General features: G+C 51.7%; 1 protein-coding gene across 1 annotated transcript; it reads right to left on the reverse strand.

Moving 5' to 3' along the window:
- Positions 1 to 15,465: 15,465 nt before the first annotated feature.
- Positions 15,466 to 18,578, reverse strand: LOC123493580 (uncharacterized). Its single transcript, XM_045227356.2, has one exon. It carries the CDS (start codon positions 17,655 to 17,657, stop codon positions 15,828 to 15,830), a length of 1,830 nt encoding a protein of 609 aa, XP_045083291.1. The 5' UTR covers positions 17,658 to 18,578; the 3' UTR covers positions 15,466 to 15,827.
- Positions 18,579 to 18,897: the final 319 nt, after the last annotated feature.

The raw sequence follows: 18,897 nt of genomic DNA on the forward strand, positions 1-18,897 counted from the left end.
ATACCTGGAAGCAAAGGCGTCCTCACCGTCAAGGGGGACGCCAAGGAGGCCCTGGCAGCGCTCAAGCTCGCCCTCAAGACCGCCGCGGCGGCGCAGCCCGCCGATGCGGGCACCCCCGAGGCCAAGGGAGCCGCACCAACCAAGAATAAGCAGATGTTCACCCAAGACAAGGCAGAAACCAAGCAGGTGCCGGTCAACGAGGACGGGTCCTCAGGAGCCACCTTTACCATAGGTGCCGACCTCGACCCGAGCCAAGAGGAAGCGTTGGTGAAGTTCTTGCGCGCAAATAAAGATATATTCGCATGGGAGCCCAACCAGCTGGTGGGGGTCCCGAGAGAGGTGATTCAGCATCACTTAAGGGTATGTCCCAATGTGCGCCCCGTGAAGCAGCGGGCGAGATGGCAGTCCATGGAGAAGCAGGCCTTCATCGTCCAAGAGACCCGCAAGTTGTAGGCAGCGGGTGCCATTCGTGAGGTTCGGTACCCCGAATGGCTGGTGAACCCCGTCGTAGTGTCGAAGAAAGGCGGGAAGGAGCGAATGTGCGTCGACTTCACCAACCTCAACAAGGCCTGCCCCCAAGATCCGTTCCCGCTCCCACGCATCGACCAGATCATTGACTCCACCGCCGAGTGCGACCTGCTGTGCTTCCTTGATGCGTTCTCAGGGTATCACCAGATCAAGATGGTGGTAGAAGATGTAGAGAAGACAACCTTCCTGACCCCGTGTTGGGTGTATTGCTACACCTGCATGCCCTTCGGACTACGCAACGCGGGCGCGACCTTTCGGCGGCTGATGCACATCAATTTAGGGCGGCAGCTCGGGAGAAACACGGAGACCTACGTCGACGACATTGTGGTGAAGTCTCGGGAAGCAAGGACCTTGATCCAAGACCTGGAGGAGACCTTCGCGAGCCTGCGCCAGGTGAACTTGTGGCTTAACCCGGAGAAGTGTGTGTTCGGTGTTCCTTCCGGTAAGCTGCTGGGATTCCTCGTGACCCACAGAGGGATCGAGGCGAACCCAAAGAAGATCAAGGCCATTGAGGACATGAGCCCACCGCAGACCCTCAAGGAAATGCAGAAGCTGGCTGGTCGGGTAACTTCGTTGGGACGCTTCATCTCCAAGCTGGGAGAGCGCGCCCTACCCTTCTTCAAGCTGATGAAGAAGAAGGGCCCATTCCAGTGGACCCTAGAGGCCGACCGAGCTTTTGAAGACCTCAAGAGGTACCTGACCAGCCCTCCGGTGATGGTGGCGCCACGACCTCTCGAGCCCCTAGTACTCTACCTTGCCGCCACCCCGTACTCCGCCAGTGCGGCGCTGGTGGCGGTTCGGGAAGAGCACCAGGCCAAGGGCGGGTCGCACCAAGCTACGCCGCCAACCTAAGTGACGCAAGATCAGGAAGGCGCCGCAAGAGCCTTAGCAGCATCAATAGAAGGCCAAGCTCGGCAGGACGACGTCGCCAAGATTCCCACAAGCGATCAGGCGTCAGGAGTCCCACCACCTCAGGAGACGCCCCAACTTCCGCAAGACACGAGCCTCACCAACGCGCCAGCCCTCGTCGAGCACCCGGTGTATTTTGTCAGCACGGTGTTGCGGGACGCGAGAGCGTGATATCCCATGCCTCAGAAGCTCCTGCTCGCGCTCTTGGTGGCCTCGCGCAGTTGCGGCACTACTTCCAGGGCCACCCCATCAAGGTCGTCTCAGCCTACCCATTGGAGAGGGTGCTCAGGAGCCCCAACTCTGCTGGAAGGGTCGCTGAGTGGAACATCGAGCTGCAGGCATTCCAGTTGGAGTTCAGCACTACCAGGGTCATCAAGGGAGCCGCGCTCGCTGATTTTGTGGTGGAATGGACGGATGCCCCGACACTTGAAGTGGGCAAAGACCGGTCCACCTCACTAGGAAGCGAGGCGCCAGACGGTTGGGTCATGTATTTTGATGGCGCCTTCACGCACCAGGGCGCGGGGGCTAGAGCAGTGCTCGTCTCGCCCACTCAGGACAAGCTCTACTACGCTGTGCAGCTCTGCTTTCAGCAGGGCGAGAAGGTCTCCAACAACATCGCAGAATATGAAGGCCTCATAGCTGGCCTAAAGGCCGCGGCATCTCTGGGGGTGAAGCGCCTTACCGTTAAGGGCGACTCACAGCTCCTCGTCAACTTCTCCAACAAGGTATACGAGCCGAAGGACGAGCATATGGAGGCATACCTCGCGGAGGTGCGCAAGATGGAGAAGCAGTTCTTGGGCCTGGAGTTGCAGCACGTGCCCCGGGGCACCAACAAGGAAGCTGACGACATCGCCAAGAGAGCATCCAAGCGGCATCCCCAAGAGCCCGGCGTCTTTGAGGAATGGCTCTTCAAGCCATCAGCGACACCGCCACTTTCAAGCACAGCTCAGCTTCGGGAGGAGCTCCCACAGCCGCCTACCACAGGAGCCCCAGCCTGTGGCCCAACCTCAGGAGCTCGCCTGCTCTTGGCGCTCGAGCCCCAGGAGGGATGCTGGACCAAGGAATTCAAGGAATACCTGATGCAAGGGGCGCTGCCGGAGAAGGAGGAGGACACAGAGCGCGTGGCCCGGCAAGCCACGACATACTGCATCTAGGACGGTGAGTTGTACAGGAAGCGACCAAATGATGTTTCACTACGTTGCATTTCTAGGGACTAGGGGAAGGAATTGCTAATTGACATACACGGCGGGGACTGCGGGCACCACTCGTCATCACGGACCCTCGCCGGCAAGGTATTCCGCAGTGGATTCTACTAGCCCACGGCGCTCAACGACGCAGCTGAGCTGGTGAAGTCCTGCGAAGCCTGCCAGTTCCACGCCAAGCAGATCCATCACCGGCTCAAGGCCTCCAAACCATCCCACTCACATGGCCGTTCGCGGTCTGGGGGCTGGATATCTTGGGCCCGTTCCCTCGAGCGCCTGGGGGCTACCGCTACCTCTACGTCGCCATCGACAAGTTCACCAAGTGGGCGGAAGTGGAAGCCGTCCACACCATCCCAGCTGGTTCCGCGGTCAAATTCATCAAGGGTCTCATGAGCCGCTTCGGGGTCCCCAACCGCATCATCACCGACAATGGCTCGCAGTTCACTAGTAACCTCTTCAAACATACTGTGCTAACCTTGGAACACAGATCTGCTACGCTTTGGTGGCGCACCCCAGGGGCAATGGTCAAGCCGAACGCGCCAACGCAGAGGTCCTGAGGGGCCTCAAGACCAGGACCTTCAAGAAGAAGCTCGAGGCCTGCGGCAGGGGCTGGCACGACGAACTCCTGTCCGTGTTGTGGTCCATCCGCACCACCGCCACCAAGCCGACGGGTGAGACCCCGTTCTTCCTCGTCTACGGAGCCAAAGCGGTCCTCCCTCACGAGGTCAAGCATCGCTCCGCACGGGTCCTGGCGTTCGATGAAACGCAGCAGGACGCCATGCGGGCGATGGATCTCGTGCTGGGGGAGGAACGTCGCCGCGAGGCTGCACTGAGGGCGGCAAGGTACCAGCAGGCGCTGCGGCGATACCACTGCCGCAACATCCGCTCCAGGACGCTCGAGGCGGGCGACCTCGTCCTGAGGCGGGTCCTCTCCAGGGAAGGGCTGCACAAGCTCTCACCTATGTGGGAGGGCCCGTTCAAGGTCATTCATGTCTCCAGGCCTGGCGCCGCGCGCGTGGAGACGCAGGACGGGGTACCCATCCAGAACGCCTGGAACATCCAGCACCTCCGGAAGTTCTACCCATGAAGCAAGGCCCAGTGCCTGTGAAGAAAGGCCCAGCGCCTGTGAAGAAGGCCCGGTGCCTGTGAAGAATCGCCGCCCGTGACACTCTCACGTAATAATGAGTGGGGCTGTACACGCCCCGGAGTCTCAGGAGTGCCACCCTCGGGCCTCGGGGGCTCCCTCCCACGCCTAGTGGCAGCACTTAGCTCCGCGCTGGTGAGAAGACCTGAAGACTAGACTAGGTGCCAGACGCGGCTTTTCATTTGCTTTCTGTAGTTGGCTCGCCTTCTCTTAATCGAAGTTTGCTTCTGGTGTTCCTTGCTGATTTGGTTCCGTCGCCTTTTGCCGCCTTTTGCGACCCTAGTTCACCTGTGTTCTCTCTCTCGCATACCTCGCGAGGGGGCTAGGCAAGCGCCCTCACGAGCGTTTTTCCTTCTCTCTGCCTTCCGTCTGCTTTCTCGCGAGGCACCCTCGTTCGAGCCCACAAGCTGGCGCATCTCCCCTAATCCGTGCCCCTCGGGTACCGCGATATGAAGCACTGGGTCAAGGCTTGGGTGAACGACAAGTCTCCTAGCGAGCTTCCTAACGAATTTTTTGCAGTTCCTGAGCGACCACAGACCACTAGGTCAAGACGGGCACGAGGAAACAAACGCCTTGTGAAGAGGAGGCCGCCCCGAACGCACCAAGCTAAGTTATCTCTGCACAAAATAACAGTATAGCACGGAAACAACAAGTGTAGCATAATGATTGAGGAACCATGGTTCGATACATGCCCCTCCGGGCCCATACTGGTTTCATTTTGATGCAGGAAAGAAAAGAAGAACAAAATGAAAGCGGCGCTCGCCCCCACAGCGGTCCACGGGGGCAGGCCCTTGGCGACATCCCGAGCATTAGCCGGATCCCTCCTCGCGCTTCACGGAGGCGCGGCGGCGAGACGACCCGCTACCACCTTCGAAGCGAGCGCGGCGGCGTGGCGGCTGGTTGTAGTCGCCACTGCTGGAGCTGTCGCCGAGAGAAGAGCCACCGTAGCTGGACGAGGCGCGACCGGCGGGCTCGCCCTCGCCCTCGTCGCGGCCGTCGCCGAGGCCGAGCACCTCCTCGCCGTCGTTCACCTCGGGGCAGCACCCGGCGCGGCGACCATCTTCCCCAAACACCCTCACATAGAGGGTCGCGTCACCGTCATACTTGAAGTGGAGGGTGCACCGCCTGCCCAGGCCGCGCGCGCGGGCGAACGTCTGCCAACCGCGGGCCAGAGCTATGTTGCCTGTGACGGAGACCTCGACCACGACCCAAGAAGCCCGGCTGCAGCAACCGTCCGCCTGCAGCCAGAGCCCACCTGGACCGGAGGCCGGCAGCTCGTCGGCAAAGAAGCGGGGAAGCTGGAGCCAGCTGCCGGCCGGATCCTCTAACCAGACAACGAACTCCGGCAGCACCTCTGCCGAGTGGAAGCGCGGCCGGGGAGGCCGCGCAACCACGGCGTGTCTCCCTTCGTCGACGGGGCTGCCGCGACCGGAGCGACCCCTGCCACGCGCAGCGACGCTACCTCGGGAACGGGGGGCGCGGCGGGGGTCACGGTATGCTTACGGGGACGGCCGCGTCCACGCTTGGGCGCCGGGGAGCCGGGCCCCTCCCGAGGGGCCTTGCCCTTCTCCGCGGCGGAGAACCTCTTCGACGGCGCCACTGCTACTAGCAGCAGAGCAAGGAGGAAGAAGCAAGCGAAGTGGGAAGAGATGGGCGACGGGGGCCCTGCCCCCCTCCCCATTTATAGCGGAAGAAGGCCAACCGGCGCCTCCCACGATCACAGGTAATGATGGTTATCCTTGCATGTCGCAGGGACTTGTCAAGTCGGGCAGTTACCGAGGCAGCATGGGGAAGCGGAGACGCCCACGTCCAATCAACCGCCATGCGTCAACCGAGGCCACATGCTTTTGGGGCCCGCGGCGCTCCGCACTTGACCTTCTGCTTCGCCTCGAAGCCAAGCCCGAGCGTGCCTTGGGCCCGGGGGCTACTGTCAGCGTTCTGGGAATGGGGGTCCCCAGACTTGCCTGCCTGCGGCCCACGGCGTGCCTGTGCTAGCAGGCCTGTACGGCCCATCTTCATCAACAAGGCATTCAAGACCCTCGCGAGGGGCAAGCCTCGCGAGGCGGACGACGCAAGACCTCCTCAGGAGCAGCCTCACCAGGTTGGCTCACGAGGAGCAGAGAGATCAAGGCAGGGCAAACCTTGCGAGGTTCTCGTGATGTGAGCCATGACGATCGAGACCGGACGGGCGCCAAGCGGGTGCCAGCGCGCGCAACGTCCTTGTTTCCTCTTTGGTGCTAAGGGGGGCAAGCGCAGGCGCGGAGTACCGAGGCATCAGGCAAAGGTTTCCATATCAGTGCAACGAAACCAAGACCAGCAGGACGGCAAGACGGAGGTCACCATGGAGCCCAAGGCGGCGTCACCACCAGAGCCTTTTGCAGGCGAAGACTACTTTTGTCAGGATAAGTTGTACTAGTTGTCCCCTTTCAAATTGGCCGCTGTTGGCTCCCTTCCCGCTCAATATTTGGGAAGAGGACCAGGGCCTATATAAATAGGACTAGCCACCACAGTAGAGGGCATCTAATCTTGAGCCAACCCTTAGCCACTCACCAAACACAAGAACACCTCAACCTCAGGAGGTTCTTCTTCCCCTTGTACTATTCATCATCAGCCCAAGAGGCAATCCACCACCATCACACTGGAGTAGGGTATACACCACAACGGTGGCCCGAACCAGTATAAATCTTGTGTCTTTTGTGTTGTGAGTTCGTCAAGTTCGTCCGCGAGATCTTAGCAAACCTAGGGCGTGGATCGGTAGGAGGGAAAGAACTTCGCGTGCACCCCAGAGTTCGAACCTTAAGGGTTTTGCCGGAACCCGTGATCCGACAGCTGTCGATCAACTCTGAGACTAACTATGGTGGTCGCTGCACCAACAGTGCAATCGACGCCATCATTCCAGTCTTTGGGATCCAGTTGTGCTCCGATATACTCGTTGTCTCCCCATTCCCAATTCGACGGATGATCCCATGCTCTCCTACCGCCGGAGACAGCACACCAAATTTTTGACGGTGAGGTCCCAGCTCTGCATGTATTAATGAACACGTTGGGAAATAGGCAGCCTTTAGAATCCTTGCACTAAGCATGTGAGGTTCATTCAGAACCTTCCAGGCCAGTCGAGGCAGCATTGTGAACTTGAAGACTTCGAGGTCACGAAAGACTAATCCACCAACATTTTGGGTCGTGTCATCATGTCCCGTGATACCCAGCATAACTTACATGCCCTGTTTGCTGCCCCACTAGAACTGCCGGATGATTGATGTCACACTTTCATAAAGGCTCCTAGATAGCGTGAAGAAGGACATGGAATAAACTGGTATTGCCCGCGCCACCCGATTTTATAAGTACTTCTTTTCCTGGAGGTTCTAGAAGGAAACACATCCTCGTCTTCATGTACTCCACTTGTGGTTATTTCTAAACTTTACTTTGTGCAAGCTTTCATTGTGTTTGTCCTTGTGCTTGCTTGTATGCTTGTCATATAGGTTGTCCACCAAGTTGCGTATCTATACAACCTATTTTATTGGCAAGCCTAATTTGATAAGAAGAGCTAAAATTGGTAGTTGATTATTCACGCCCCCCTATAGTCAACCACATCAATCCTTTCAAGAATAACGCACACGGTAGTAGGGAGGTTGATACGTCTCCAACGTATCTATAATTTATGAAGTATTCATGCTATTATTTCATCATTCTTGGGTTTTTTACAATCATTTTATAGCAACTTTATATCATTTTTTGGGACTAACCTATTGACCCAGTGCCCAGTGCTAGTTGTTGTTTTTTGCTTGTTTTTTACATTGCAGTAAATCAATACCAAACGGAGTCCAAATGCAACGAAACTCCACAGTGATTTTTATGGACCAGAAGACACCCATTGGGCTAGAGCAGCACCTGGGGGGTGCCCCGAGGGGGGCACAACCCACCAGGGCGCGCCAGGCCCACCTGGCGCGCCCAAGTGGGTTGTGCCCACCTCGGTGGCCTCCCGTACCCCTTCTTGGCACTATAAATTCCCAAATATTCCGAAACCCATAGGGGTTACCCTAGATCAGAAGTTATGCCGCCGCAAGGTCTCTGTATCCACGAAAACCAATCTAGAGCCCGTTCCGGCACCCTGCCGGAGGGGGGAATCATCTCCGGTGGCCATCTTCATCATCCCGGCAGCCACCACGATGAGGAGGGAGTAGTCCACCCTCGGGGCTGAGGGTTTGTACCAATAGCTATGTGATAATCTCTCTCTCTCTCCCTCTCTGTCTCGTGATCTCTATCATGGGATTTGTTAATATAGTCGGATCATATGATGTTTCTCCCCTCTATACTCATGTTGTGATGAATTGAGTCTTTACCCTTTGAAGTTTTGTCATGTCGGATTGAATATTCAGAGATGAGAACACATGATGTATGTCTTGCTGTATGAATACTTGAGGTGACAATTGGGGTATCATATTGATTCACTTGATATGTGTTATGGCATTCAACTCGCGGATTCCCGCGGTGATATTGGGTAATCTATGCATAGGGGTTGATGCACATTTTTATTATCTTTTCTCCGATAGAAACTTTGGGGCCCCTTGTAGTTCTTTGTGTGGATTGAGTATTATGAATATGAGTTTGCTTTGGTGCTACTTTAGTACGAACTCTTGATTAGCTCATTGGAAAGAATAGCTTGCGTTATTATAGTACGAACTCTAGGATAGATCGAACGGAAAGAATAGCTTCGAGGTGGTTTCGTACCCTACAACAATTTATATCTTTTGTTCTCCGCTAATAGGAACTCGGGAGTGATTCTTCGTTACACTTTGAGGGATAATCATATGATCCAACTATGCTAGCATTGTTGAGAGGTTGCACTAGTGAAAGTACGGACCCTAGGCCTCATTTTCAAGCATTGCAATACCATTTCTGTGCCCGTTTACTATTTGCTACCTTGATGTTTTTATTTATTCAGATTATAAAAATATATTTCTACCATCAATATTACACTTTTATCACCATCTCTTCGCCGAACTAGTGCACCTATACAATTTGCCATTGTATTGGGTGTGTTGGGGACACAAGAGATTTCTTGTATTTTGTTGCAGGGTCATTTGAGAGAGACCATCTTCATCCTACACCTCCCACGGATTGATAAACCTTAGGTCATCCACTTGAGGGAAAATTGCTACTGTCCTACAAAACTCTGTGCTTGGAGGCCCAACACGAGTCTACAAGAATAAAGTTGCGTAGTAGACATCAAGCTCTTTTCCGGCGCCGTTGCCGGGGAGGTGAGTGCATGAAGGTATATCTTTAGATGTTGCAACTAAATCTTTTAGTTTCTTGTTTTATCACTAGTTTGGTTTATAAAAGAAAATGACATAAAAAATGTAATTGAGGTTGCACCATATTATTGATATCTTTATAATATCTTTCTTGAAAATGATGGTTCGGAAAATTGTGCTCAATTGTTAGAAGAAGAAGTCAATAAAATGTTTGGCACAAAGTATTTGAATGATGAGCATGATTGCAATGTTGTTAGTATGAATTCTTTGAATATCCATGATGCTAGTGATATGCAAAACCATAAGCTTGGGGATGCTATGTTTGATGAAGATGATGTTTTTAGTCCCCCAAGTTTTGATGAAAATTTATTATGATGAAAGCATGCCTCCTATTTATGATGATTATATTGATGAAAGTGGATTTGGAGAGGTCATGACTTTATTTAATGATGATTTCACTATGTTGGAAGAAGTCACAATTGATTATGACAACAAAGTTCCTATCTATGATGATTATGGTGATGACATGTATGCTATAAAGAATAATGATAACCATGAAACTTGTCATCATGATTTTAATTTTCAATCCCATGATAGTTATTTTGTTGAGTTTGCTCCCACTACTATTGATGAGAATAAATTTGCTTATGTGGAGAGTAATAAAATTTCTATGCTTGTGGATCATGAAAATAATGCTTTATGTGATAATTATATTGTTGAATTCATTCATGATGCTACTGAAAATTATTATGAGAGAGGAACATATGCTTTTACATATTCAATTAATATCAAGTTTCCTCTCTATGTGTTGAAAATTTTGAAGTTATGCTTGTTTTGCCTTTCTATGCTAGTTGATTATTGTTCCCATAAGTTTTTTGCTCAAAAAATCCCTATGCATAGGAAGTGGGTTAGACTTAAATGTGCTAGTCATATGCTTCATGACGCTCTCTTTGTGTTTCAATTCTTATCTTTTATGTGAGCATCATTGAAATCATCATGCCTAGCTAAAAGGCATTAAAGAAAAGCGCTTGTTGGGAGACAACCCAACACTTTTACCTACTGTTTTTGTGTGTTCACATGATTATGCTACTGTATTGATCATGTTTTATTGCTTTTGTTTCAATAAAGTGCCAAGTAAAGCCTTTGGGATCATGTTGGGTGATAGTTGTTTTGACCCTGCTGAAAAACAGAAACTTTTGCGCTCACGAAAATAAGTCTCATTTTTAACAGAAGAGTGCTTTTGAGTTGATTATTTTTGCAGAAGTTTAATATACAAATTTCTCACGTGGTCCTAATTTTTTCATAATTTTTGGAGTAGCAAAAGTATGGTAGTTGTACAGATCATTACAGACTCTTCTGTTTTTGACAGATTCTGTTTTCAATGCATAGTTTGCTTGCTTTCTAGTTTCTATGGCTTATATTGCTCAATATAAATTGTGGAAATGATATGCCAGAGTAGGCATGGTGTAGAAACAATTATGAATCTTGTCTTTGACAGTACGAAAGTGAAATGGTTTGCTCTTTATCATACTAACCTATCTCACGAAGTTCCGTTAAGTTCTGTGTGATTGAAGTTTTCAAGTTTTGGGTGAGATGTCGATATGAGGAGAATAAGGAGTGACAAGACCCAAAGCTTGGGGATGCACAAGGCACCCCAAGTTGATATTCAAGAAATATCCAAGCAACTAACCTTGGGGATGCCCCGGAAGGCATCCTCTCTTTCGTCTCCAATATTATCGGTAACCTCACTTGGAGCTATGTTTTCATTCGTCACATGATATGTGTTTTGCTTGGAGCATCATTTTATTGTGTTAGGATTTGCTTGCTGTTATTTAGAATAATATTTTGCATCTTTATTTTCAATAAAAATGTCAAGGATAGCCCTCACCATGCTTATTTTGCAAGTATACTTGTTGCTGTTCAAAACAGAAAGTTTACCGCTGTTGCAAAAATTCCCTAGAAAAGTCAGAATGAGATAAAATGTTGAAACTTTTTGCATAATAAGATATGATAAATTTTCTACAGTGTGGTAAAATTTTCATAATTTTTGGAGTTAGGGAAGTATGATGAATCTTGCATTCTTTACAGACTGTACTGTTTTGGCAGATTGCTGTTATGTTTGCATTGTTTGCATATGTTTGCTTGTTTAATGATTTTATTTGAGGATAGGAGTATTAAATATGCAGAGGCATTTAGTATGCAATGTTGAATAATAATTTTAGTGATTTTCTATAGTAGAGTATGATAAGGTTTTTGTATTGGTTTATACTAACTTATGTCACGAGTTCTTGTTGAGTTTTGTGTGGATGCAGCTTTTGAGATTTAGGAAAACCGTGATATAAAAGGGATTAAGGAGACACAAAAGCTCAAGCTTGGGGATTTCCAAGGCATACCAATTTAATATTCCAAGAAGGCTCAAGCATCTAAGCTTGGGGATGCCCCGGTAGGTATCCCACCTTTCTTCTTCAGCAATTATCGGTTAGTATCAGTTGAGCCTAAGTTTTTGCTTCTTCACATGATATGTGCTATCATTGAAATGTCATTTTGTTTTATTTTGCTTGCTTTTTTAATAAATTACTTAGATCTGAAAGTTTTTAAATAATAGAGAGTCCTCAAATAGCTACCTATTTACTTAACTACTCGTTTGATCTTCACTTATATCTTTTTAGGAGTAGTTTGTCATTTACTCTTGTGCTTCACTTATATACTATGAGTAAATTGTTGAATAAATTGAATTTCATGAAGTTGAAATCATATCATGCCTAGTGGTAGCTTCACATTGGTTTAGAAAGTGAAATCTTTTGAGGCTTGACAATCACAATATTGGTCATACAAGCAATTCACGAATAATTAGTATAAGGAAGAGAATTTTCACATGCAAATACACTATCGTAGAAATCTTTTGTGATTGTAATCCCCCATCAGAATATTATATGCCAAAATTGCTGACGTTGGACAAGACAACATAATGATTTATGTTTGCTCATATTCACATAGAAGTCATATTGTCATAGATCCTTAAACATGTGGTGTTTGCCCCCATCTTTGATAGCCAAAAATTCCGCACCAAGTAGAGATACTACTTGTGCATCCAAAAACCCTTAAACCCAAATCTTTTTCAAGTGTCCACCATATCTACCTAGGGATAGAGCAAGATCCCTCAAGTAAGTTTGCTTATGTATACGTTTCTCTGTTTCCAAAGTGTCCAGCAGATGAGCATCACGAATGTGTCAAATCCTTTCCGAGTTTGCTTATGTATACATTTTCTAGCTTCCGTCCACCATTGCACCAATCGAGATTCATATGTTGGGCAAAGCTCCATCCTCAATCCCATCCTGGTCATGCATCTGTACCACACTTGCCTTGAGAACACACATTGCTGCAAGATGTGGTCAACCGTGTCTTCGTCTTGGTCACAGAAGTAGCATTTTGATGTTTGGTCTTGCAAACCGTGTCTAGCCCTTCTATCTGATGTCCACAATCGATATTGCACAGCCAGCCACATGAAGATTTTACACGCAAGTGGTGCCCAACATTTCCAGATTGCTCCGAAAGAGTGAAATCTAACTCCTCCCTCACAAAGCATCTTGTATGCAGATGATGCGGTGTAGACTCCTGCCACATTCCAAGCCCAAATGGGGCTATCCTCGGTTTGAGAATCCAATTGAACCTCCGATATGATCTCCCAAAGTCCGATGAACTGGGTAAGACCCTTCGTGCAATGGTCACCCACAACGTCGTTCATCCAAGCATGCGTGCACACCGCATCACGTACCAGCCTCCTGTTGGCCACCTGCGTACGTACTGTCGCCACAACCAAGGGGGCTAGCTCTGTGATGGTTGCGCCATGGAGCCACCGGTCTTTCCAGAACAAAATTTTGTCTCCCGCTCCAACCTTCCATTTAACCAGGCTCCCAAAAGCTTGGGCAACCTTTTTGTCCGCGGTCAAGTTGAGCCCTTGCCAAGGCCTGGAAGCATCCGTGCGTCTCAGCCATTCCCATTGTAATCTTAAAGCAATGCTATGCTTAGATAAGTCAATGACGCCCAAGCCGCCCAAGTGTTTTGGCCTGCATACCCTTGCCCAGGATACCACACACTTGCCGCCATTCACCTCCTCCGTCCCGGCCTAGAAAAATGCCCGGCAACCTCTGTCCACTCTTTCCAGGGCCCATTTTGGCGCCTCGGCAACCATAAGGTGGTGTGTGGCCCGCGCCCTCATGACTTGGTTGACGAGGATAAGCCTCCCAGGTCTAGTCACCAAGCCTCTTTGCCATCCCGGTAGAATGTGAAGGGCCGCATCCATAATCGGCTGCCACTCGGATCTCTTGAGTTGTTTGATGCTTAACTGGAGGCCTAGGTATTTGCATGGAAAGGTGGTGATTCTCCAGGGTAGCACCGACTTAACGAGCTCTTCATCCTCAGTCTCAGCCCGAATCATAATTGCCGCTGATTTGGCGAAGTTTACTTTAAGCCCCGATGCCACTCCAAAGATTGTGAGGGTTTCCTTAACAAACATGAGATCTGGCCATGTTGGTTTGATGAATAGTACAATGTCGTCCGCGTACAAAGACAGGCGCTGCATCGGGCTACAACCATTGATCGTGCTCATCACTCGAGCCTCATGCGCCTTGATAATAATTGCCGTAAGGACATCCATGGCAATGATGAAAAGCAAAGGGGAAATCGAGTCCCCTTGCCTCAATCCTTTAGCGTGCATGGATTTGTCACCAGCACAACCATCTACCAGCACTCTTGAGCTGGCAGTGGTAAGAAGAATGGCTATCCAAGATATCCAACGTTCCGAGAACCCTTTTGCTCTTAGCACATCAAACAGAAATGGCCAAGCCAGGGAGTCAAAAGCTTTTGTAATGTCAAGCTTGAGCAACACACCTTTCACTTTCCTTCAGTGCATCGAGCGCGCCATTTGCCTCACTAGCAGAAAGTTATCATGCAAGCATCTCCTCTTGATGAAAGCGGACTAGTTCGCCTGGACTAGCTCTCCCATGCACGGTCTGAGCCTTGCGGTCAGAAGTTTGGAAGCAATCTTGGGCATGCTATGCACTAGGCATATGGGTCTGAAGTCGAATACAGTGCAAGCTTTCGGTGACTTCGGCAGAAGAGTGATCAAAGCTTGGTTTAGTCTCCCAAAACCCCTCCCGTTTCCAACAAAGAGCTTGTGAATCGCTGCAACGAGATCCACCTTAATCACCTCCCAAGCTTTTTGGAAAATAGTCCTATGAACCCGTCCGGCCCAGGTGCCTTGTCCGAGGGCATGTCCTTAATAACTGCCGAAATCTCTTCCTCGGTAAACACTTTGTCCTGCTCAGAGAGATCAATGCGACCGACTCCCAATCCCTCCAAGTCCAGAGTGAATTCTCGCGCCACATCCTTGCCCAACAGATCTTTGTAAGCTTTGTAAAATGCTTCCTCCTTGCCTTTCTGATCCGTGATAGTACTGCCATCCATATACAGAGAAGGGATGTAATTCTTCATACGTCTCCCATTCGCCACCAAGTGAAACAACTGCGTGTTCGCATCCCCTTCTTGTAACCATGTTATCCTCGACCTTTGCCTAGCGATGGTCCTTTCTAAGGAAGCCAATCCTAGCACAAGCTACTTAAGGGTTCTTCTGAGCCATCTCTCTTCCTCCGTAAGCATCCAATTTTCCTGAGCGCAGTCGAACCGCATGATGACAATGTTAGCGATGGCTATTTGCAGCTTGATATTTCCTATCTCCTTTTGACCCCATGTGGCGAGAGCTCTAGCCGTGTTACGAAGGAAGATATCAAGCCGCATGAAAGGATCGGTAATATCCGGATCACATGTCCAAGCCTCTTTGACGACATCAAGAAAACCCTCCATTTTGACCCAAAACTTCTCAAAGCGGAACCTCCTCCTAATGTGCATGGACTCTTGGAGCGTGAGGTGTAAAGGGCAATGATCCGAGTACTCGGTGGATAAGGCTTGAAGCATGCACTCCGGGTGCTCGAGCTCCCAGTCGACGGATATGAACACACGGTCTATCTTTGTGAGGGTGGGCGTCTCCCTTTCATTGCTCCAAGTGAGTTTGCGCCCATGTAAGAAAAGCTCCTTGAGCGCGTTATTGTCGACAAAACGTTTGAACTTCCCCATCATTCTCCGATCCAAGTTGGAGTTGTTCTTGTCTGCCGCGTAAAGAATAAGGTTGAAGTCACCAATGACCAGCCATGGCCCGGGACTAAGTGATCTCCTCTCCGATAGCTCATTCAGGAAGCTAATCTTTTGATCGTCCTCCTGCGGCCCATAGACTACTGTTAACCACCATGACGTCCCCTCAATAGGGGAAACATACGCAGTAATGCAATGAGAGTCGTTGACATAGTTTGTCAACCGAACCCTCGTGGTGTCCCAAGCCACGAAAATGCCTCCTCTAGTCTCCGACGCCGGTAAGTAAGTGAAACCATCATAATTAGGTCCCATGCATTGCAAGATTACATACTTGTCCACCACTTCTAACTTAGTTTCTAAAATACAAACGATCGCCGCATGGATAGATTCCACGAACCCTCTAAGAGCCTTCCTCTTGGCTGGATTGTTAAGACCTCTAACATTCCAACACACTAACTCCAAGGCATTGCACGACATCAGGCAATGATGACTCCAACACCACAGCGGCCAACGCCCCTACTGCGCCAAAAGGGGTTCGGTCATCCCTATCTCCCCTACTAGATTAAGCGGTATTGCCTTCCCGAAAATGGCCGCTATAGCCCTCAATTGTGGCTCCTGTAGCAGCGAGTCGAAGACCGTATGTAGCTAACCTAGCGCGTCCTCGGAGAACGCCAGATCATCGCAGTCAAAACCCAGGGTTTTCAGCAGTACTGTTTCCGCAGTCGATGCCTTCGTCTTCCTGGCGCCACCAGAGCAAACGGACCGAGTGGTGCGGCGTGGTGTGAATGGGTCCTGGCCCGCTTTGATGCCTCTCAGACCCTCGAACTCCTTAAGAAGAGGTGACGCAAGCTTCTTGAGAAGGCCCGCACAAAAAGCCTTGATGTTCCCCAGCGCCACAATCTCCTTGGCCGAAAGATGCCCCTCTTGGTGTTGAGTTGCCACCACACATGCCATAGCCAACGTGTCATTTGCGCCATGCAGCTGCTCCTGCATGCATGCGCTAGACGTAGTCACATCAGCGCACTCCAACTCCTGTAGCGTGGCCCCGTTGTCCGGCGAATCATCTCCGGGAACAACCTCCCCTTCCTCTGTCGCCGTCTGCGTCAAATCTGTCACCGGGGCCCACCCGTCTGCTGCTTTGCCGGCCATCAGCGCCTCATGGGATCGCTGCATAGTCTCCTCCTCTGGTTCCGCGGCTCGATGGTTTGTGGCGGTCCCCACCGGCCGGTCCTGCAATCCCACGTTCTGTTGCACCGCACCCTCGCTAGCCTGAATTGGCTCCACCAATGCCGCAACATCCTGCACCTTATCTGTTCCCTCGGGATCCGCAGACAGCCCAGTAGCAATCATCAGTTGCATGCCTCCATTAGTGGCCACGTGATCCCCAGTCCCTCCTTGGTCAAAAGGCGTTTCAAACGAGCCAATCAAAACACGCAGAACCGAATCAGCCACCGCAGCCTCGGGCATAGGCCTGGCCCCACTGCTCCGACCCGGATCTTCTATGGCCAGCCTCGCTTCTGGTGGCACGCGTACGGTCTCATCCTCAACCTCCCGTTGCGCTACTGGTGGCACATGCGTAGCCGTGTCCTCAACCTCCTGTCTCGCTCCTGTCGCCGCAGTCACCGGCGCGCGCACCGTCGCCGCCGAGCCGCGTGCCATAGGTGGAATCCTCCATTCAGACGGCCCGATGCATCCTGTCAGCGCATGCAGATAGGAATTGTCGTGCACTCCGCTTGCCGGCGCCCCACCGCGGTGATCACGAACTCCCCTTGTCCATGGCAAGACACGCCACTCGCCCCGACCGGAGAAGTCCTCGGAGTCATCCGGCATCCCGCTTTGGCCGCTCCCATCAGAACTAGGCGGCCGCAACCAGCGCTCCGGCCCCTCATGATCTCGCATCCGCCCTATGTGAACGAGCGTCTTGTACTCCAGCAAGGCTCGCGACGTGGGCCGCCGCGCCGCCGGACCTCCAAACACCTCTGGTTCTGGCACCCAGATAAGCTTGGCCACCGACACCTCGTCTGGGTCAATGCACCATGCCCGAAGCTTGAAGAGGGACAAGTCCTCTCTGTTCTCTGTCTCCGGCGCCAAGCTCTCCACCAGACACAATGAGCCAAGGATCTCCGCCGCCGTCTCGGTCGTCCACGCATAAGATGGGATCCCCTCAATCATAATGTCCACTTGTGTGCGCATCACTCTCGTAACCGCTAGAGCTTGCTTGAGCCACGGTTTGACGAACAGCTTGAAGAACCCGTGCTCGACGGTGCCCGCTGCCAAAGCTCTGCTGCGCAACTCCGACGCCGCAAAAACAACCAAGAAATCCTCAGGGTGGTACTTGTGAACAGAGAAACGGTGACGAGGTATGTGCAGCTCCTCCGACAAGGCTTCCGCAGCCTCCTGGCAAGACACCGTTGGCCGTGTGCCTCCCACATAGGCCACCACCGCCAGCCTCAGGCGTTGCTCGAGATCCTCCATTTCCTGTGTCCGACGGAGCACGCAGATACTCCCGGTAGAGACAGTGACAGCCGATGCCTGCCCAGACCCCACAGGTGTGGTGCCAGCCGGGACTGACGAGGGCCTCTCCAAGGGTGTGGCCTGCCTAGTCGCCGGTGACAGCCTGCATCGACGGCTGCGACGCACGCGCTACCTTGGCCACCGCCTCACGCCGGAGATCCTCCTCTGACCTGGGGCTCCGAGGCCGCTTGCAGTCCGTGGATATGTGACCCTCCAGGCCACACCGGATGCAGAGCGGGGGGAACCAGCAATCTTCCCGACGATGGCCCTCGCGAAAGCAGTTGAAGCAGAGTCCAAACAAGTCCGCCGGGATCCCTCTCCGCTCCGGCGACGAAGCGGGGAGCGCGACGAATGTGGCCGAGCACCGCCCGCCGCTGCCTGCTTCCGAAAGGCCTTCCTTTTGCGCCACAGAGCCTTGCGCGACGGCCCTGGCTTGCGCCACGGCACGGCGGAGCCCGCGGCTGGCCCAGGGTTGGCCCCGGCCGGTGCACCTCCAACCCTGGTCGAGAACTCCCCGGATCCGGACGACGCCAACAACCCCAGGCCGGAGACGATGGGCTGGGGTCTGGAAGAGACCGAGGCCGGGCTAGCGGAGCCGGAGGCCATGGCAATTGGCGAGCCCCGCGCGGAACCGACGCAGGCGAAAGGGGGGCGCCGGGGCCCGAGTGGCTGCCGGCGAGGGAGGGTGGGCGCCGAGGCCGGGAACCCCGGGGCCAGAGTGGCCGCCGGCGGGGTCGCGCTCGCTAGGCGGGGACGCGCTTGCTAGGCGAAAGCTAAACTCCCTATTTACTCATCCTGAGACGTATGGACAATATTTGATCACTAGCCGCCTACTTAAACGCATAGAGCTAAAGTACAGACAGAAGAGCTCATGGGACAAAGAATTCTTCTTTCACGCCGCCTGGTCTTACTGCGATTGCTATAAAGCTTATTGTGAGGTGTTACTCACACTCGCCTACAGAGTTGTTGAAAGTGGGTTGGCCCAATAACTAGCACATAGCGGAGTTCGCGGAACTTTCCACCCGGTTATAAAAAGGTTGTGCATGTTTTTTTTTCCTTTTCTGTGTTTTCTTCATCGGTTTTCATCAGGTTTTTGGTTTTATTTATTTTTAGGGTTTGTTTTTTCTTTTTCTTTTTCTCCTTTTTCCTTTTTTCTATGTTCAATTATATGTTGACTTTTTGTGAATACACTTCGAACATT

The sequence above is a fragment of the Aegilops tauschii genome, chromosome 4 (genome assembly GCF_002575655.3).
Source record: "Aegilops tauschii subsp. strangulata cultivar AL8/78 chromosome 4, Aet v6.0, whole genome shotgun sequence".
Lineage (NCBI taxonomy): Eukaryota > Viridiplantae > Streptophyta > Magnoliopsida > Poales > Poaceae > Aegilops > Aegilops tauschii.

Excerpts from the sequence above, each read along its gene's own strand:
- LOC123493580 (XM_045227356.2), bottom strand. The coding sequence starts at position 17,657 with ATGGAGGATCTCGAGCAACGCCTGAGGCTGGCGGTGGTGGCCTATGTG.